Genomic DNA, 22562 nt, shown 5'->3' on the forward strand with positions numbered 1-22562 from the left:
CCGTTGATCAATCTGATTTACTACTACAGTAGTTTAAGAGCGTGAATGAGACATGACTACAACTGTCCTTATGGACAAAGAGGATCTTAAGTAGAACTGCTGCAAGAGTTTGTGCTTTCAGTATTTCATGGCTTGTACTGTAAAGGGAATTCTTGTTTAGGCTTATGAAGAATCAGAATCTTCTAATCCATGCTTGATCCCTGGTATCACCTTATGCAGGTTCACAATGCATTGGGACTTCAGTGCCCACTACAGCCACTACCAGAAATAACCTGATTTCCTGCATGTATACAGGTAAAAAGGGTAGGAGTAATATCTGAGGGAGCAGGGCTGCTGCAAGCAGACTAGCTACTGTGCTCTAGCTCTTCAAAAACCTCACTCTGAAGAAATTTTTTCAATACTTGAAGTTATATATGTTTGATGCAAAACTAAGGTCCAGAGAGGACCTTGATAGGAAAAAAGCTGTCTAAGTGTTTCTTGACAGCTACTAAGTTGTTTTATTATTATTCAGTTATTCAATTTGCACAATATAATGTTCCAGGGGGGAAAGTTATTTTTTTAATTGCAGTAGCTTATAGGATTGTACCTTTCCCTAAAGACTGCTACTGAATTTAAAAAATAAATACAAATCTTGCAGTGATACCCACCCTGTCTTTTGAAAACCATTAATTACCACAGTATTCCAATTCCACAGCAAAACCTATCACAATTACCTAAAAAGGTAATTTGCAAATAGTTGATTTTCCTCTTAACTGTATTTACTCCTCTGTTGTTTTATGCGAAATCTCCTCCCAAGTTTTTTAATCAGAAGTCTTGAGGATTGCTCTTGCCTTACACTCAAGGAGACTAGAATGTCTTTAATTTGTCTTGAAGTCATTTTGCTTTCACCTTAATTACTAAAATCCTAATAAATACACCTAACCTACTCCGTAAGGTTTTTATTTTTATCAGAGGTCTTCCTGCACAAGAAACCTTTTTCTTTTCTATGAAAAACCTTTTGCACTTTCTATAAAACTGCACTCTGCCGAAATCACCATGTACCTGCCAGGTTTAGTTGTGTCAAACTAAGTTAAAATTTTATGGATCATGGTTTTAGGTTTTGGGTTTAAGAAACACTGTTTTTTCTGTAGTATCAAAAACCTCTGTCCTTGAAACTTGCATTTCATTATACATTGTACCCCTTAGATAAAGGATGGTTTCTAGTTACTTTATCTTCACAAAACATGACTTTGTGCCTCCACTTTGGAAAAAAATGAAATGGAGATGTTTCCTCCACCCTTCCAAAAGCAACTTTATTACAGCAATTTATCAGGTGCAGGTTCAGCTGAGGCTGGGACAACTCCAGCTCTAACAGTCCCTGAAGTTAAACTGAGCAAACTTTACAGAAACAAATAGAAATTGATATATAGAAATAAGTTAAACTCTCTGAAATGTTTGACCTAATGAAGAGTATATAATAACTTCAGCAGGTCCAGAACTTATAGAAGAATCATTTTTTGATGGGTCTTTATACTGGCTGCTGTTAAAGCAAGAATTGCCACTTCTCCATTAAACATACGGCACAGTAAAAAGAAGCTTAGATACAGAAAAATCTTGGTAACAGTCTTCCTCCTCTCTGCAGAGGTAGAATCAGTGCTGAGTTCAAAGCTTTTTTTAGTCTTGCACTTGTATTTAGTAGAAGGATTTAGTATTATTCCACAGATTTAGTAGAAGGAACTGGTTACCTGCATTATACCAAGATGTAGTGCTGTAGAACATCAGCAGGAGCACTGCAGTGACTGATGGTGTTTTATACAACTTTCTACAGGTAAGTTAATTCCCATTGTATGCCCAGAAAAAATTCTCTGGGGGAATTCTAAAAAGTTGACTAGTTTTACCTTCCCTTATATGGTCTGAGTTACCCAAAGGCACTCCTTCACAGCTTTTTAGAATGCTCTGTGTGCAACACTAGCTTGTGGTACTGCAGCTGGAATGCTGTTCAGTCCTCCCACAAGAGTTACATCTCAATGATGTACTGATGTAGGAGGTTCTGGCAACTGAGAAATTGAATCACAGTTTGAGAAACAAGGGCTCTGTCCCAAACAGCCACAGCTGTTTATTGCTGGTAGAGGTACCTGGATGCTTTTTTCCCTCCCTACAGCTGATCTGGTAGATCTCTGTCACACTGCTGCAGTCACTACACAGGCCAGAAATCAGGTTTGTGCTGCAGTGAACACAGTATCTCCTCTAGCTTGGAAGGATACTCTTACAGTGCAAATTTTAGTCCACCAGTTGAACCTAAGTATCTCTTATTACAGTCTTTTTGATCAGTAAATCAAATCAGCCTTTTTCATCAGTAAATAAAATTTAGACTTTAATACAAAGTAACAGCAGTGTTGTTCTGAACATTCCATTTATGCATAGGTAATTGAGCACAAATCACTTCACACAGGACATTCCTTCACCTTTTAACTATAATGCTGATATTGCTTTTATGGTGTTGGACATCAAGTACAAGTTCATCTCCAACCTGAACTGGGATGGGCTCATCCAGAACAACTGCAGCTTGTTTCCAGTGTGAGGACTCATCAGATGTGTTCAAGCTATGGTCTTCATCTAGATGGATGTGATACCAGAAGGGAATGGCAGTGACCTGACCAGACTTACAAATTTGTACCTGAAAATATTTAAAATAATGATCAGTTATACTACTTTATTCTTTGAAAATTAAGTGGTTCAAACCATTTCAATCCTTTTCAGGGACAGCTGCAGATAAATAAATCCTGTATTGAAATGTTTAGTGCACAAGAGCAATTAAGAAGCAGTGCTGCAGAAGAGTAGCTAAATGCACTTTGGGTGCCAGAACTCACCTTCACTTCTCTGCTGGGGCTGTTCAGCAGAGGGTTCATGAGATCCAGCCTTAAAAGCTCTGCTGGCTTGCTCAAGGGTACACAGGGTAATGTGGAGAGATCCAAATACACACGAACAGGTACCTGAAAGTATAGACCAGAACTTCAGGCAGCATCAGCCATTACAAAGTGAAAAGGTAGTAAACTTAAAGTTGCCAGGAATTACTGGAATGGCTGTAAGAGACAAAATGCAAAATACAGCCCTCTAATGCTTTCTGAAACACTGGAATACAGTTGCCTGGGAACAGTTACGGCACAGTCATTCTTCCGTACAGTAGCAGGGACAAAATTTCCATGGCATTTCTAAAACAAACATCACTGATTTTAGTTTATCTCAAGGTCCCTGTGTGGTTACAAAAGACTTCTCTTGATAATTTCAACAGTGGTTTTTTTATAGTTCACACCAAATCTAAACAGCTAAACAGCTGCAGCTTTGAAATCAGAAGTCACCCACCAGCTTCCTACCTTGAACTGGTTGATGAAAGGGGCTATATTAAACCCCAGGGTTGGTTCTGTTCCTTGAACAGCACTCTCCAGCAACAGAGACTCCGATTCTACAAGCATCCCATATACCAACACATACTGTGGGAAAATCTTCCCTCCACTGTGAAGTAAACACCTGTAAAATAAGAGGGATTTCACCTGTAAAGCTGATCAATCAACATTAGTGAAAGAACAGTAAATACATTTAAGAAAGGCACACTCGTTCTTCCTCTGAAGTCAATTGCTCCTAAGCATAACGTGCCATCACTAAACACAAAGGTTAACAGTAAGGTTTCCCTAGGCCCACAAAAGAGGATAAATCCATTTCACACTTATTTACCCATTTCCATTAGTTTCCTTCTTCTTTGCCTTCCTTCCCACTCCTCCTGCTGTGAAGAACAGCAGCTTTGCTGCTGCCTCCCTGGCTGTTCTGACACCATGGGTTTGTCTTTTAGCAGGACCAGTTTGTTCAGACAGCCATTTGACATCTGGGCTTTTCTCAACTTGCACTAAAAGCTACCTTAGTTATTCTTTGTTATCCTACAAACTTCTGACAGACCAAGGAATATGATCATCCATTCATATTCTTGCATAAAAAAAGATAAAAGAATCTGAGATGGTGAAATCATGATGCTTTTCTAAAGAAAATACATAGTATACAATGGTCATGCCAGAAACACTGGCAGGTTCAATGCAAGGAAAAATTCTTTTACTACAGAAGAAATGTAACAGTAGTTCCATACTTTTTCTACAGTAGAAACAACATAGTTACAAGCAATATCTTAAAATTTTTCAGGTAATTACAGAGTCCTACAAATACTTTTGTCCTTCTATACTGTACCTGGATATTGCAGCCTTTTCCATCACTTCCTGCTGGATTAAACCTGATGTCTCTATAACATCCAAGATAATAATACTCCACAGTTTGTCTGATTTGGGTCTCTGCAGCACCACACTTTCTTCTTCTAAGTGGCTGAGCCAAAACTCTAATGTTTCCTTAGAGAAATGGTTTGCTTCTGCAATGACATTAAGTGCTGCCTGATGCTGATCTTTCTCAACAGAACTGTAGGCTTTAACTGGTCCAAGCTTGCCAGCTATAATTGGCAGGATGGAGAATCCTTCAGATACATCTAAAATGTAAAAAGCATCAGGATCCACACCTAGAGAGCTCATGTTTTGATGCTCTTGGAGGTTTATCCCACTGCCATGTCCATCAACATCCATGGAGTGCAAGTCCTTACTTAGATTTAATGACAGCAGCACTTTGCTCATGGCAGCTTTAAAGCATTCATGGTAAGCTATGTCATTCAGCAGGGCTATTTCTGTGGATTCCAGCACACACACTGGAGTGCTGCCATGCTGTTTGGTGCTTGTTTGAAGTCCAGCCAGAGCATTACATAATTCAGCCTCATTGCCCAAACTCAGTGTGTTGTCTCTGTCACTGAAATCCATCCCACACTCTGAAGGCAAAGAAGTAATTTTCTGGATCTTCAAGTAGCAGTCTTGACAACAAACTTCCATCATCACAGTATCTCCAGTCTTCACAGAATAATCTTGGCAAAAGAGCATTAAAAAAGTCATGTCAGTTACAGACACATCACTTAAGAGCCTTAGGGTGTCTGAAGCAAACTAACCCACCCAAACTATGATCTCATTTGTTCAAACCTGTGCCACAAGAGGAGGACATCAAACCACTTGAGTGTGTGCAGAGCAGGGTGACCAAGATAGAGAAAGGCCTCAGAGGGAAGACTTACAAAGAGCAGCTGAGGGCACTTGTTTTGTTCAGCCTGGAGAAGAACAGGCTGAGGGAAGATCTCGCCACAGTCCAGAACCCCCCTCAAGGGTGGCAGTGGAGGGGAAGGTGCTGATCTTTCTCAGAGAAGGCACATGAGGTAATGGAATGAAGCTGCATCAGGGAAGTTCAGATGGGACATTCAGAAAAGGTGCTTCACCCACAGGATTATCAGTCACTGGAACAGGTTTCTCAGGGTAGCAGTCACAGCATCAAGCTTGCCAGAGTGCAATGAGCACCAGGATAATGCTCTTAGACAGGTGATTTAATTTTAGGTAGTCCTGCAAGAAGCAGGAAGCTGGACTCTATGATCCTTATGGGTCCCTTCCAGCTTGAGATATTCTAAGATTTTAGGAAATAGGAATATAAAAGGTGGGTGAGTAGAGAGTAGACACTGTTAAAGATTACACTGCCAATGCCTGTAAGAGAGTATTGAAGCTGAATCCCACATGGGGCAAGGGGTAGGTAGGAATGTTTAGTAGTTTTGGGTAATTTTGGGTTTGTGGCAGTAACAGCTAGCAACTCCTACCTCACCTTGCCCCCCTTCCTCTCCTAAGTTGTATGTTCACCAAGTCAGCCAGTCAGTAGTCCCACTTTTTGGAGATGCTCCACAATGCATTAAATTCAATACAGAAAAAAAACCCCAACTTAATGAAAAGCTTTCTCCTGGATCTCATCTGCTTAACAGCAAAGTCCCATGAACAAGCCCTGATAAAAAGACCGTGCTCTACAGAACAGAAACACGATCAGCTACTTGCTGTTGAATTTCCAATGCTATTTAGACTTCCTAATCTCTGAGGTAAGCTAACTTACAAAATTAAAAAAAAAAATCCCAAAATGAAACCAAGTTAATGTACCACAAGAAGCAAACCCACAGGACATACCAAGGAGGCCCTGCACAGGATACACAGCCTGTTCCCAGCAAGTTTCCTCACTGGGACTTGTAGATAGAGAATGCTCATCATCAAGCTGCAGTACAAACCACACCACAACAGCATCCAGTATTCCTCCTTCAGTGACTGGCAGACTGAGCTTCCAGGGCTTTCTAGCTGCCAAGCTTTTCAGCTCCTGACCAAAGCAGAAAGAGAAAAAACAGTGGGGGAGTTTATTTCCATAAATAAAAATTTGGTTTAATTAAACTAAATCATTCAAAATTTCTATACCAATCCATGAGGGCACCCAACAGAAACTTGAAGTTACCAAGCCTCTACAATACCAATTATCATCATTAGTACTCATTAGCATAGGCAAGAGCCATTTCCCTCATGGACAGCCTGCATCCATGAGAAGCAAACATGCCTACATCTAAGAACACACACATTTAAACCCACTGAAAACTGCAAGACTTCTGACTGGCAGGGCTTGCCTTACAAGAATGAATAAAATCAGAGCCAGGCTTTTGGCTGAACTCAAGCCAGTGCTCAGGCACATGTTTCACTTAAAACCTGTGTTCAATGTGTACCATTAATTTACTCAAACACAGATTTGCAGAGTCATTATAAACACAGGAAGTCAAACATCTTTGAAGGTCTTTTATCTGCTATCTGGACTATTTAGGCCTTGTGTAAAAGCTCAGGCATGTACAATCTCACTACTGGGAAGACCTCAAGGTCTATCCTAAAGGGATAATTTATAAATTCTCCAATACTCCTACAAAGTTTTGAATATGTAACAGGAATTAAATTTTTTTCCATGTACAATTTATTTTTCTCAGGAATTACCTTCTGCTACCAACATTCACAAGCACAAAAGGACCAGCACTAATGTTTTACTTCCAGCATAAACCAATTAACAGGAGGTCAAGCACAAGGGACCAAAGGTTCTCTCAGTCACAGCCATTCTACTTAGTAATAACCCTTCCAATACATTTATCAAATTCCTGATCTGCTTATGTCAACATTTGTTCTCTTTTCATTTCAATCTTAAAATACATGTGGCAAAAGAAAAGTTCATGTCCTGCTCTGAGGACAGGACCAGCTGTCACACGCTAGGTTTCTTACTATTTCCTCTTCACTCTGTGTTCTCCAAGAGCTTGTCTATCCCTCTTCTCACAACTGAGATGGCTGAACAATGGGCAAGTTAAAATTACTGAATGATAACCAAGGCCACTGTAAGATCACACTGCTCTTCAATACAAGTGCTTTGCTGCCAGGCATCCTTTTGTAACCTCCTCAGCTAGTGAAGGGAAGAGTAGTCAGTTGAAGTTTTGCTGTTATCAAGCCCCTTGAAATAAGACAGCAAGAGCACAAACATCCATCTGGTTCCTGGTTTCTGGGAAGTTGGAGAGGTATAGAAGTGTTTTTGATATTAGAAGTATTCTTCCCGATTATTCCTCAACAGCAGAGGCCCAAGATTCTCATCCAGTGAGATATAGTAACTGCAGAGTTACATTGCCATCACTTAAAAATCCATTTGAAGGCTTATTTCAGCTTTCCCTGCTCTCTGCTATGCTGCTTAACCCATATTTATTTCTCACATTTCCCACTTTATAAGCCTTCTTCTATTTTATATGCCAATAGCAGATTTAAACAGTCGTAACACATCAGGATGGCAATTTATCAAGTAGTTTTGTTAAGAGAAAGCAAAGGAAGTAAAGCAATGGACAGGAATAGGCAGTAAAATGCCAAACTGATTCAATGTCACACATTTCCTCTGAATGAGAAAGACCTACAAACAGAAGGAAAATCCAAGAAAAAGTATGCAGTTATCAAGTTTCCTATGTCTTGATCCACAATTTCTCACATATTCCACACCACAACTTCTCATGAAGGATTAGGAAGAGCCAAAATCTGTAACTGTTGGCAAAAGCAGAGTTCCTTTAGGGCCTGAAAGTGAGATTGAGCTTTAATTACTAGCTGCAGAGGTAAACACTTCCCCTGCCAGTGGCACTGATCTGCTGCCAGCAAACATGCACACAGGTAGCACTTGGCAAGTGTAATTACAGCCACACCTCATTCCCCTGCCTGGGAGGGACTGAGCTGCTGCTGCTGCTAATAACAGCAGTAATAAAGTAAACACCATAAAGCAGCTGCTTTTTAAAAATTACTATTATTTGTGAATTTTGACATATTATTTCTCTGATCTGTAATGATGTCTTTGAAATATCCTACAAGTTTGAAATACACTGTTGTACTATAGTTTAAGCCTTCTCAGTTCTGCCAGTTTAGGTCTGGACAGTTAGCACAAGCAGAATAAATGCAACATCCCTCTAGTTCTTTAAAATAGGAGTTTAGAAAATAGGTCTTACAAAATTACTTTAGTAGTGCTAAGTGATTTGTTACCTGAATTTCTGTTCTTAGTTGGTAATTCTGATACTGTTGTTAAGTTTAGGAGGATTTTTTCCTACTACAGTAGGAACAAAGACAATTTTTTTCTCACTTTTGGCTGCATTGATTGAACATCCAGGTATGGCCATGATGCAACACATTAAAAAAAACCCCAAAAAAAATCCTTGCTGGAAGTAACCTGTGTTTCAAACTGCCACGTTTGCCCAGTGAAAAAGTAACAACAAACAGTAACCAAGGATTCCCAACCACATTAGTGACTCATAACAGAGGCCTTTCTTCCTTTTTACTTAACAATATCTTAACATTTCATGATGGGAGCACTCCATTAGTCTGACCAAAACTTCAAAGGAGCACTTCTGAAACATGATTTAAAGAATAACACTGTTCTTTACTCTTCTAAATTATCTTTACATGTTTGCCAGCAGGCAGATCTTAAGAACAAACATCTCTCAGATAAGAGCAATAGTTTCTTATTGACGCTGGAAGCAGAAGCAACGTTAGGTCACAGAGATTCCTCCCAACAATATACTGAAGAGCCTTGTCTTATTTCATTTTTCATCTCAGGATGTCACATAAGCCAGCTGGGAAAAGCTATTGATTCAGAAACTGCAACTCCTGGCCAAGCAGCAGCCAAGAATAATTTCGTTTATATAACAGAATCTATTTTAAGCTCTGATTCAACGCCAGCTCCTCACCACAGGTCAATGAGCAAGAAGCACACCAGAGATCAGATGTATCATCATTTTAGCAAGCTCAGCTGCAGGGGCTAAGCTCCTTGCCTTCCAGTTCAGGCCTATTTAGCATACACATACAAATGTATTTTGTGCTAAATACACACAATTATGCTACTAGATTTTAGAATGCCCTATTACAGAAATACCCTAAGACACAAAGGAGCTGAAGTGTGGAATCAAATGGTTGAATAGAAGAAATTCTTCATCTCCTCTTTTACATTTACCCACTAACATTTACATTTTTATGCCAGATGGAAAAATACAGTCTTTCTCCTGTCTTCAAGAGCTTTATGAAGACTGACTTTAGAGAAATAAACTAAGTCAGCTACACAACTGCATAAATCATTTAGGATGGATCTCTTGCATCCTTTTTCCTCTCCCTGTACTGAGGCTGGTAGCTGTTTGATCTTACAGTGAGGTAGTTTCTAAAATTCCCTAAGCTATGCCCAATAACCAAAAAAACTCCACTTACAGACTGTCATCTGAGGAACCACATCACCACACCAGAAAAGCATCAAAACCAGCAGAGCATTTAAGAGCAGCTCTACGTACTTTGCACTTGTGAACTGTTCTGAAGTTGAACCCAAAACCAAATGACAAATGGGACTTTCCCTACCATAAAAAGATTACTTCAGAAGGGTTTAAAAAAAAACATTACCTGCAGATCATTGAAATCCACTGTCATGACTTGACAGGGCTCTGTGAGGGCTCTGTAACCCCCAGGAATACGACTGAGCTTCTCGGTGGTGTAGGGCTCCACAGTTTCCTCTGAGCCAGCAGCAGCATATGTGGGACTGAAAAACTGCACTGAATTTGACAAGCACACACCAGCAACTTCTTGCATTCCCACTCTGGGAGCAAAGGCAAACAGAGGAGAAATTAAATTCCAAGTAATTTGACTAAAAACCTAAAGGAAATTCTCATTAGGCTGACTAATTATTTTTAAATGTTGAGAGTGTTAGAATAGAGAAGTTAAAAAACACTAAAACAATTCTGTGGGGTTTTTGCCATATTCAGAGCAGCTCTAAAGTGCAGAAAATGCACCTCACTTTCAAGAATCAGAACTGAATGCTGTCACCAGAAACTAAGAAAAAGCTCAATACATATTAAGAATTTCACTATATCATACAATAAAAAAACCCAATATCAATCAGAGCACAAGCAATGAAACATAACTTAAAATTGCTGAAAGAATGGGACAGAATACAAAGTAGAAGATCAGATCAGGCACAGAGAGATGGTTATGATATGCAAGATTATCAACAATTGACTGAAAGGAGATTCTGTCTCTCAGCAAGATAAATCAGTGTTTGATTATAAATTAAATGCATTTTTAAATGTACTTCAGGAAAAAAAAATCATGTATTCATTTAATTCTAGGCTCTATGTCTACTATAACCACTCAAAAAAAAATTAAAGCATGAGGAAAAGCTCAAAGAAAAGTTGTATTAATTGTTCAAGGCAGACACTGCTAGATTATATAAAAATCACGAGAAAAGAGATACTTCCACACTACTATTTTATTGGGCCTCCTGCTCAGAAAAAAACCATCCAAGCCCCAAAGCTTTCCTTTAGGTTGTGAAAACACTTGAGGAAATGTGAAGGTATGAACATCAGAATAATTCAAACAGATCTGCGTAGTTTAAATCTAAGAACAGGCAAGTGTTTTACATAAAAAACTTTACTTGTTAAAATAATCTTAAATATTCCTACTGGAGCAAAAAGGGATCTCAAACTATAAAGGCACGAAATTTAAAAGTGACTTTTTTTCCCCTACAACATATAATTAATTTGTGACAATCACCTCAGTCCTGCTAATCACCTGACCTTAAGCTATTAAAATGGAGCATCAATTCAACCATCCAAATTTAACAGCAAATTAACTTTCATTCTATTTAAATTTTGTAAGGAATGGTCGATGTCCAGTTTCAAGGCCAAACCTCTTCTAATTGATGAATAATTAACTTACAAAAGAAACTATTAAAAGAAACTTAAAAAATAAACTATTCTGTGACCATCTACCATGGAACTTCTTTCTCTTTCTGGCCACTGTCCACGTCTACTGCATTAGAGAAATCACTGATGCAGCCTGGCTGTTTTACATCCAGCTCACTGGAGCTCCTCTACAAGTATTTTCTCTAATTTACAACAATATTAATCCTAAACAAAATACCTCAACTTCAAACTTCTCATAGAGAGACTGTCTCCATACAATGATAATATTCCAAAAGATTAGAATAAATATGAAAGTAATTAATACACAGTCAGAACTATCAGCAAAGAAACTCTACTGTATGCCAGCTCAGAATTAGGCAAAAGACATTCAGACAGATAAAGACAACTGGGGTTATCAACATTTAGGCTTTACAGGAGTTAGATCCAGGGCTAGATCCAGAAGTGTGGTATGGAGCAGATCATAAAGAGGGTAAAATGAGGATAAAGGCCAAGCATTTATCTAAGAATCTCAAGGTCTGAAATCGAGAAGTAATTTTAGTAGGAAGGAATTAAATTTCTTTAGCATGTGTTAGAGGCAGATATTTCAGCATAACTGTATGATTAATGGGTCCAGAAAATCTGAACTTCAAACAGGTAGGGTGGTAGGGCAAAAAAAAAAAAAAAAGATAGTTTGGAAAAGGGGTGGGGTTGGTGAAAGCAGAAATCTTTTTTGTTAAACAGATCATCAGCCTTTCAAAAAATAAAGAGGAAAGTAAATGAGAAATGGTCAACAAAAACAACCAGTCTCTCTTCCCAAACAAAAAATGTGGGTTCAAGCTGTGCTAGACTTCAAACACACCTGTGATGTTTACGTATCTCTTTGCATTCCACTGCCATCCCAAATATTGTAGCACTTGCAGGAATAACTCTGCCATAGTCTCCAGCACTAATGTCTTGGTTTTTAGGCTGTGAAAACATGAACAACATACAATGAGATAGTGGCCTATTTCTACCATTACTGAAAAGCCTAAATTACATATTAGTGAGCCATTCAAGTGTCAGTCAAAACCTTAGTGACTGGTAAAGTCACTAGCCTTTGGCATTCTGTTGCCCATTAAAGAAGTTTTTTAAATACAGTGTCACTTCCTCTGTGTAACTCTAACAAAATGCAGATTGAAAAACACTGTTAGACTACACTGAAACACTTGAGGACTTTTGCGTTATGCATCATTCCTGCACTTAACACTAGAGGTCATCAGTTTCAACTCAGTATAACACAAAATGTTTCAGTCAGCTAAAACTTTTTTTTTAAATGAGTTGGAATCAAGGCAAGGACAAAATAAAAAGAAGTCCTTCTATTAGGAAGAATATCAGCTTAACAGAAATCAGGCTATGTAAGACTCCCTGTCATATTACTATTTTTTTTTTTTTTTTGCTTAATGACTAGCAAAACCACAAAATATAAAGTAAAATCTGAGACCCAGTGGAATTGCTCAATCTTCCAAAAAGGTGCAAATCAGCAAAACTAAATTAATTTATCAAATTATAATTGAGTGTTCTCAAATGTTACAATGAAAAAAAACTCTACCATAATTCAGCATTTTCTGCTTAGACTGACTGTACACTTAAAATCTACACAAAGCCTTTTGCTGTTACCTACAAAGATGGGAGAAAAAAGATTTAAAATAAATGAATGAACAGTGATTAAGAGTGAACCACCTGTGATGAAGGAAGATTACATCAGGGAAACATGCTGTGCAAGTACATGTTTACTCAGAACACAGAGCTCACAGAAGTACAATGTAAGTTCTGCCTCACTGCCACTCTCCAAAATCGAATTCATGGAGCAAGCCCAGATCACTCATTTTTTAGCATACCAAATGGAATGAAATATTTACAAAACAACTGTTTCTCATTCCCATATGTCTGGAATGTGTGCACAAGCACGGGTACCCACATCACCTACCTTTGGTTGTAAAAGCAGATGTTCCCAAGCATGTATCAAGCTCTCCACAATTCCTTCTCCAAATAAGCCAGCATCGACTGTTTCTGTGACAACCAGGGAAACTCTAGACAAGAAAAATATGATGTATAACAAACACTTCTGTCAACAATCAATCATTCTTTTAAAGAAAAATCCCCACCATACCAATATGAGCTCAGACAGAACTTTTACCAGGAGTTTCAGTACATGTGGACAATTTAATTCTTAAAAAAAATTATGTGTTTTGAATTGTTGTCAGAAGTTATTGAAGATGCAGATAAAAGAGAGCAAATATTGAGGAAGAATTTACTGTAAAGCTTCTTGCTCAGCATTTATAAATAAGTTGTGTGGGAAGAATCTAGCCAAAACAGGAAGATGTTTCAGCCTGGGCACACAGCCAATGATACTGCAGAATATATATTTTGTGCAATAGTATGTACTCATGCATGTGTATAAAAAGGAATTAAAATCCCCAAAACTATAATCAAAGCACAAAAAAATTCCTACACAGACTAACAGCCTAATATTAAAATCTCCTGAATTAAATTAGAAAACATATGATATAATAAGAGGAGACACTTCCAGAACAGCAGTTATTTATTAATAGCTGACATCTAGTAACTCATTATATACATTAAAGGGATACATGTATTACAGTAGCTCAGCTGACACAATTGGACAAGGCTTGATTGGTCTAAACCAGGAGATTCATCATTTCATATCATGAACCTGTACCATCACCATAATGTATTAAATATTAGTAACTTGATCCTATTCAAAGGCTGCAGAAGTGAGCCACAAGATCTTAGAAATATAAAAGTGTGTTAAAATTACTTTTATGACATAGTAATCTAATTTTTTTCCCCATTGCTGCAGTATCATTATGTATGCCTCAAAGTTCGCACCATCAAAGAATTAAACTCCTTAATTTATGATATTGTTGATCTACCAAGAGAAATTAGGATGACCAGAAGAAGACGTTGTCATTTCTGCTCTTTAAACAGATATAAGATACAGAGAACCTTCTCACATTATGAGCAGTATCACAGAGGTGTTATTTCCTGTTTAGGTCACAAGACATTTCCTATTTTCTAAAAAGGATGAGCAAACTCAAAATACCATCAGAAGAGAAAGCAGCAACGTACCTTTCAGGCATGTGCTTTGGAATTTCTATATCAAGTGACTTCAAATGCAGAAGTTTGATCTCTCTTTCCATATTATTTGCTGCCACCACATCACGGGCAAGTTCATACATGGTTTTGGATAATTCGCAGGCATAGACAAAACATGCTCCCGCCTTTTTTGCAAACATACTGAAAGACAAAAATCAGGGGTTTTCCCCTTCTCCACATCTGCTTCATATTTCTACCAGTTCAAGTCTAAAAACCATCCTTAGATTAACTGGTATCTGATATTGCACAAGTTGATATCCTCTTGATATGTTACCAGCAAAAAAACCATCACAGTTAGCATAAAGACACTCCCTCAGCTATGCTGAATCCACTTTTTACAGTCAATATTTAAAGACAGGACAATAACATTACAACTTCAAAACCCATGTGAGTAATTCAATTTCAGCAGCACTTACTGGCACAAACAAAAAAAGGTTCAAAAAATACTATTCTAGACTCACTGCCTTCTGAAAGCTTTGCTTACTTTTGTAAGTTCTGTCTCCATAAAAGGATCAAAGCAGTTATTTTTTCCACTCTCAGCCAAATTTTGTCAGGCAACCAATACTTTTCTATTAAATTCCTATGAAATGTGCATTGTGGCATACCTCAAAATTCCTGTTCCCGTTCCAATATCCAGGACAGATTTGCTCCCTGAGCGCACAGCATTCTCAATGGCCCTGAGGTAGGTGAGGTTCCTCTTGGCATCGTTGAGCATGATGAAGTGCCAGCGCTCCACCAGCCAGTTTGCAACGCGGTAAAAATTCTCCTTGGCGTCGGCAAAGTCGGGGTTGAGCTTCACTGCTTTGTGAAAATAGCCAGCTGCTTCGTCTCTGAAGCCCATTCTAAGAGCAAAAGTGACAAAGGGAAAGTATGCATGCAGCTGTGAACATCTGAGGGTCTGTAAAGAGGTCTTATGTCAGCTAAAAGACAACAGAAATAGTCAGAAAAATTATCTGTAGAAAGAGTGCCATTACTTCATGAAAAAGAATGATTTATAGCTTTATATCAAGTCACTGTAAAATGCAAAGCCAGCTCAGAAACACCATTGTGTGCACCAACCTTCATACACTACTGCATCTTTTGACAAAGTAAACCAGGTTTTATTTACAAAAATTCACTGCAACAACATGACAGCAGCAGCTCTGCAATCCAGTCTCTCAGATCCTCTACTCAAGAGAATGTTGTAAAATGTGTAAAACTGTGGATACTCTACAGTATAATGCTGTAATTTACAGTATAATTTACAGTAAAATGCTGTAAAACTGTAAATACTCTATTTAACTGGAACATCCTGCAAAATCACGGAATTTTGATTTGCCAGCTTTTGCATTAAGTGTCAATTCTGAAAAAAGAAATTAAAAGAATCCAAAAAGAAATCAAATTGTGAATCTGAATCAAGTTTTAATGATACCTACAGCATAATCTCAAATCAGGCAGCACTGAAAAAAGTCCTAAGTCTATAAAATATTTGTATACATTTTAATACAATGCTCAGAGAGGTGTTCCTTTAAAACAAAGAAATTACAGAAAGGGAACCTAACTAAAACCACCTGGATTATGATTTCAGTCTTAAAATTCCAGCCTTAGAAGACCTGAGCAACAACAAAACATGGTGGCGCATATTTTTCCCCACTTTTGCTGTGATTAACAACATTTATTTTAGCATTGATTATTCTTTTTAAGCTATTTAAGAAAAACAGATTTGAATGTGTTTGTATTCACAACATGACTCTTACAAAAACTGAATATACATCACTGCAAACCTGAAGAGATGTTCTCCCATACTGTTACAGATCACTTCATCATTGGGATACAGTTCAAGTGCTTGTTCATAGCAGTTAAACAGATCCTGAATCCGTGCCAGAGAATCCAGTTCTTCTGCCCATTTAAAGAGAGTAAACTGAAATGTCTCCTAGAAAATAAAGCACAGGCCAATGAGGTTCTGCGAGTTGCCAGAAGTAGGGAACTGAGCCCTGAAAACATCTGGAGGTGTCCTGACATACACCTGGACACACACAAGGATCAGCACCCAGCAGTGTTTACTGAGAGCCTGTGTGTATATGCATGTTCCAATTATAAAAATGTCCTGATTTTATTAAATGCCATTGACAGATAGAGACTAAAAGAATATTCTGTGAACTCCCTTCATACAGAGCTTATTAAAGAAGTCATTCGCCATCTCAATTACTACTGATTTTCCAATTCTGTCTTCAAAAAAGCAGAAATAAGTTACATGTAACAAATCACAAAACATGTCACAAAGATCTCAAGAGAATTAGAATAAATAAAATGTCAAGTAATTCAAAGAGCACTTACTTTGACAGTGGTTTTTAACTCAGGAGCTAGATTTAGTACCAGGAGATAGTGAGCATATGCAGTTCCAAAATCCTGGTTCTCCAGGCAATGCTGAGCACTCTGCAAAGACCTGGAAACCAATTCCCGTCTGCTGGCTTCTCGGCCACCCCTGTGGTTAGAATGAAGTTTGGCATTGGAGTTGGGCATTCTGAACCATGTAAATACTCACTTATTCTAAAAAAAAAAAAAAAAACAAAAAAAGGAAAAAAGAAAAAAGTCACACATACTGTGTACTGTAGGTCAAAAGGTTTGTACAGAAATTCGACAGATCAAAATACATTCCAGTTTTCACTGGCATTTAGCAAAGATGTCTCTTCTCCCACCAAGTCCTAAAGACTCAAAAACATTTTTACACTACTGATAATTCCATCAGCTCTTTTGATGAAGTGTCCACCATTCAAAAGTCAAGTGTGCACATCTGAGTTAAACCAGGTGTCCTGGGAACAGATTACATTTCTGCCTTTGTAAAATTTATTTTCATGACATTTTAGCATGTCTCTGACCAAACAGTTTTCTACACTGTAAGTTCATGCACTCAACAAATTTCACAGTCAGCTACAAAATCTGCAGGTTAAATTTCTTCTCCTTGAACAACAGCATCTCCATAAAGCAAAATCCCACAGAAAGAGCTAACGAATTCACAGTTTATTTTAGACAAGGTACCACGACTGTCTTTTCCCATAAGAAAACACTAAGAAGAGTGACCAGAACCAATATGAACATTTTTATGTATTTTACGTACAGCCTGTATTACCACTGTAACTTTTAAATAAGAGTCTCAGGTGAGCACGGCTATGGTATGTAGACACGGTCCCAAAGCTGAACGCGAAGGTTCCGTGAAGAGGGCCTGCAAGAAACACAACACCATCATGACTTTTCTGTTTTCTTAAAAATAAAGCAAAATACGCAACAAAACGCAGACCCAAGCTCGTCCAGGCAAGCGCACCCCGGGAGACGCAGCGCCGGGGAGGCGCCGCCGCTCGCATCGGGGCCGGGGCAGGGCGGCCGCGGGGCTCCAGGCGCTGCCCCAGGGGGGCTGCCCCGGCGGGCTGCGGGGGGGCTCCCTCTGCTCCGGGGCATCACCTGCTCCTGGCCCGCGGTCCCGGCTGCACGCCCGCCGTCCCGGCTGCAGGCCCGCGGTCCCGGCTGCACGCCCGCGGTCCCGGCTGCACGCCCGCGGTCCCGGCTGCAGGCCCGCCGTCCCGGCTGCAGGCCCGCCGTCCCGGCTGCAGGCCCGCCGTCCCGGCTGCAGGCCCGCCGTCCCGGCTGCACGCCCGCGGTCCCGGCTGCAGGCCCGCGGTCCCGGCTGCAGGCCCGCGGTCCCGGCTGCAGGCCCGCCGTCCCGGCTGCAGGCCCGCGGTCCCGGCTGCAGGCCCGCGGTCCCGGTTCCAGGCCCGCGGTCCCGGCTGCAGGCCCGCGGTCCCGGCTGCACGCCCGCGGTCCCGGCTGCAGGCCCGCCGTCCCGGCTGCACGCCCGCCGTCAGCGGCCGTGCGCGGAGCGGCGCTCCCAGGCCGCGGCCGTGGCGCTGCCGGGCCGGGGCCGCGGCGCAGGCGCCGGGCGGGAGTCAGCGTTGTGGGATAAAGGTGTTTCCATCACCCACGTCCTTTCTCGGCCCGCGTCCAGCCCTCTGGAAGCTGGCGATGCAGCTCGTGCTAACGCAGGGCTGTGGGAGGGATCCGCAGCCATGGCCAATGCGGTTCCTTGGCGGTCCGCGCTGCTGAGGGCTGCTCGGCCAGCACCAAAGAACCACCACCTTAAATCCTGCCCGGCCTGGCTGTGTAGGCACTGCCTCCCTCCACTGCCCTGCAGTCGCGGTGCTCCCGACTCTTACTTTTGATTCCCCTCCTGGTAAGTCCCGAGGAGCTCAGGTTGGAACAACACAAGTCATAAACATGCTTTTCTTTAACCTTTGATTGGCAGCTCTGCTCGCAGCAGCAGATCGCGAGGAGTAAAATCCAGAGCTTCGCTCCACATCTGAAGTTCCATATCCGCTGCCTCCCATGCCTGTGCCACCGCTTACCTTCCCTGTGGAACTGCCTGCTCCAGGGAACAGCCCCATTCAGAGCCCTGGAGTGCCGCTCTAAAAAGGCAGAGTTCATTCGGTCATGTCCTACTTCTGCGACAGGAACAGGCCGTGGCATTGTTTACTAATTATGAAGTGTTTGGGAGCTGCTCATCTTTACTTTCCCGTTTTAAAGCATGAATGCAGCTCTTCCATGCTTTTACAGCTGTGGATATTGTGTGTGCCGTTTAGCACATCCTTTTTAGAAACAAATGAGCATTGTGTAAAAATGCCAGGACAGCATTTTGAACGAGATGAAAACAGCACATACATAATGGGAGCGCGAATCTGAATGGAACACGGTAGCAGCTAAATTGTTGAGCTGTGCTAGAAAAAAACGTAACTGGTAAAGCACTTGGACTGAATGAAGCCCATGAGAATGTGCAAGTATCAGTATCAAAAAATATCAGATCCTTCATATGCAGATTTGTGAGAACCCCGGCCTTGCTTTGGGGCCTCATGTGGTGGTGAAATTCCTCCTCCAACCCGTGCTTCCAAAGAAAAACTCCGTGGGCTTAGCTGTTCGGTCTCAAGGCAGTTTATTGCTAGTTGTCTAACAGATTATGTTCTTGGACTGCGGCTATTTGATCAGTGGCCTGGGTAGAGGCACACACACCCCCTGACATCCTCTCTGTCTGCTGTCTTCTTCGTCTCTCTCCCCGCCTAGGGCTGCTGCTATCTTTTATAAGATATATTACGTATAACATGTTTACAATTATTCCCCAATACCTACTACCTACGTTGCCAAGTGTTTTTCTACTCTAAACCAATCTGTGAGTGCCAACATCACCAAGAACATGGAGGTAAGGAAAAAGAAGGAGGAAGAACCAGGATCAGCCCACTTTCCTCCATCTTAGAACTTCTGACCCCCATGTACAAAGTGAAAACCCCCCTGTACATGTGTTAAAACCCCCCTGTACAATACTAAAAAAATTTCCCCTCTACTTTGTAACTACTTATACTATACTATCTAACCTTTTGTGATTGCTTGTTCCACCTCCAAAGTTGGTAATTCATTCCATGGCTCAAACTCAAAATCACAGCTGTTTTTCAGCTGTCTGCCAGGGTCTAGAATGCTTCAGACCAAGGCCTGGAACCTCTAAAAATGCCTGAGAGACATTTTGAGTTCCCACACAGATTGAGCTCCAAAGGAAGATATAATACCTGATTAAATCAACTTGTTGATTGGTACCAACAAGCCTTAATTCAGTTTTGAAAGAAAAAAAAAAAAGCTGTGAACTTTAAATTAGTTACAGATAGAGGAAACCTTCTTGGAGTTTGGCTTAATTATGCTTTCCAGCTACATGATGACAGTATGAGGCAAAGAAAATGTTAGCACCTGTGGGACATCAGGAGTACACAATGCAATTATCACCTGTGGTCAGTGAGGTGTAACAAGAACTGGACTGTACCAAATACTGTAATGGGCAATTATCTCTGGCCCTCCATGGTTCTCCAAACTAATTCAGCTGTATTTTTTGTCAGAGCTAATAAGTGCTAGTGGGTAGCATAAATTCTTTATGCTACCTATTTTTAAGCATAAATGAAATAGTACTGTGTGCTAATTTGACCCATTTGTGAAGATTACTAAAATATGGCAGTGTAAAATCCTTGGAATTCACAAGAGTCCATTAATTTCAAAGGCTGGGAAGGATGCTTGTTAATTTCATACTCACAACTTTTTGATGGAACACTTCAGGAAGAAATGGCCCCAGGATACAATGCTTTGTAACGCTGACAAAACATACAGCTGCTTTCTAAAATAATTTGTTGGGTAAAGCTTGTACTGTAAAGGAGTGCAAGAAAGGAATGCCCATCAGAGATATACATGATTTCCACAATAATCATCAAAGTGGCTGACAGTAGAATAAATAATGTTGGGTGGTTGCAGACCAGTCTGTTTACATATGAACATACATATGAACTGCTGATGGATGAGAGGGGAGGGAGCATGCAGCCTCGAGGTATCACACTTATTCATCAGACCCCTAAGGTCTTGCAAGTCAACCGTGATTGTGTACTCATAAGCAAAATGGGAGTTAGAAGGAAACTCTTTAAACCCTCTATTGAACCCATGACAGGACTAACAGAGGTAGAAGTGCTTAGACAAGACAAAAAATTGTAATTCCTTGGAAGGCTGCTGTTGCTAATGATGTTTTGAACAACACAGCTGTGTGTTGGAAATGGTGGGAGCTGATATTGATGCTCGATAACAAAACATCTGTAAAACTGAAAGTAAAATTCACTCATTTCTAACCTGTCTCTCCTTAATATGCAGCCTGGAGATACAATCAGCCACACATCTGAATATTATCTTTTATAAAAATCAGAATGGTGATCTGAAAAGAACATGAGGAAGGTAAGATGGGACAAAAAATACTGGTGTATGCCTATTGTATAAAATGACTTGAAGAGGGTATTTCCTGAAACCATGCTTGCAGTGAATGGCAAAGGAAAATACCAAAGCAAAGATAAATACACAGTTTATGGACAGGATATTGCTACAGTTTCACATAGTCAATCTATGTCATAGTCTCTTAAAACAGGCTAGAAGAAGGCTGTAAAATTTGATGACCTTGAGTAGACAGTGGCAGAAAAGCAGAGATTTTTCTGATATAAAGCCACTTCTAGCCATAATTAATGGTAAAAGGGCTATTTCTTTTAATGCTCATTACATAGGTAATTGTGCATACATTAATTGGTTACTTTTATTTCTCCTCAGTGTTCCATCATTTGTTTTAAATCACAATTCTGCTGTTTCAGAGTGTGACACTTTTGAACTGGTGGGTCAAGCTTAGGAAGACATATATTTAATAACTGTGGTGGTAGGAATCCAGTATGTTGTCTTGATTAACTGGATAAAGAGTGTAGAATATCAATTTAGCAATGAGTTTATTTTATTGTTTTGTTATATAAATAGAAGTTGACTGTATTTTTTCTGGGAAAAAAGTGTTATTTTAATGTATTTCTGTTGTACTGACTACTCTTTTTAGCGGCAGCTAGAAAAGAATACATTTTGACTTCACATGATTGAGGCAGGTGGACCAATTTCCCCTGATGGGCCTATCATGTAGGCCAGCTCTAAATTTCAGACCTGTTGCATTTTTTGCCAGCTAAAAACCCCAGAACTAAGACAAATATTCAATTAAAAAAAAATTATTTGAGTGCAGGCAGCTCCACACAAAGCATGAGACCCCATATGCTACAACACTTCAGTGGAATTTTAATGGGGAAATTAAAATAACTAAAAACAACCATGAACAATATTATTCTAACTTTAATGCTGAAGACAACTACAGAACAAAGTAAACAAACTATCCATGGAAGGCATACCTACACTTGAAATGCTGCTCCAGTAATCTAAACAGAGATAATGATTGTTATTTGTTTAAGGTGGTTTTCTTTTTCTTTTAAAATTCTTTTTAAACTGATTTTTGAGTAGCATAGAAACTTCTCAGCTAAGTAATTTTAGAAAATAAGTATCAGCAGATAATGTGATCTAGTAGGTGAAACACTTGGCTGAAAAACTGAATGTTCAGGATCAGCTCACAATTGCCCTTTCTGGTCTGCTGTGATTTCAGGTAAATCATCTGCACATTTAGGTAGCATCTCATTTGGAGGGGCCACACTCATTTTCAGACTACTTTCAGAAACTACACTTACCCATGAGCCTTCATGTCAAGCCCCTTCTCCCTGCCCTTGTCTTTACATAATTGTGTTTTCTGACCATCCTTATCTACATGAACAATGAGGACACTATCTTGCCCTTTGACCATGAAATTGTGTTTACTCCCTTGAGCTCTGTGATTGCTGCCAGAGGAGTAACAACATCCTCAGTCTGGTTTCTGAAGCAGGCTCTGAAGTGGACA

The 22562-nt window shown here is 40.0% G+C and overlaps 1 protein-coding gene across 3 annotated transcripts; it reads right to left on the minus strand.

Moving 5' to 3' along the window:
* Positions 1-2325: 2325 nt before the first annotated feature.
* Positions 2326-17778, minus strand: PRMT9 (protein arginine methyltransferase 9). 3 transcript variants are annotated; one of them, XM_077783013.1, is made up of 14 exons: positions 17714-17778; positions 17373-17477; positions 16592-16804; positions 16039-16187; positions 14881-15117; positions 14249-14416; positions 13086-13188; positions 11979-12085; positions 9843-10035; positions 6048-6231; positions 4213-4924; positions 3354-3507; positions 2850-2972; positions 2326-2656 (listed from the first exon to the last, which is right to left on the minus strand). In XM_077783013.1, exons 3-14 carry the CDS (start codon positions 16775-16777, stop codon positions 2441-2443), a joined length of 2532 nt encoding a protein of 843 aa, XP_077639139.1. In that variant the 5' UTR covers positions 16778-16804; positions 17373-17477; positions 17714-17778; the 3' UTR covers positions 2326-2440. The 3 variants fall into 3 exon arrangements, with proteins under 3 accessions (XP_077639139.1, XP_077639140.1, XP_021392266.2); XM_077783014.1 differs by lacking the exon at positions 17714-17778 and adding an exon at positions 17577-17597; XM_021536591.3 differs by lacking the exon at positions 17714-17778 and having other exon boundaries at positions 17373-17554.
* Between the last annotated feature and the right edge of the window lie 4784 nt (positions 17779-22562).

This window comes from Lonchura striata, chromosome 4 (genome assembly GCF_046129695.1).
Source record: "Lonchura striata isolate bLonStr1 chromosome 4, bLonStr1.mat, whole genome shotgun sequence".
Classification (NCBI taxonomy): domain Eukaryota; kingdom Metazoa; phylum Chordata; class Aves; order Passeriformes; family Estrildidae; genus Lonchura; species Lonchura striata.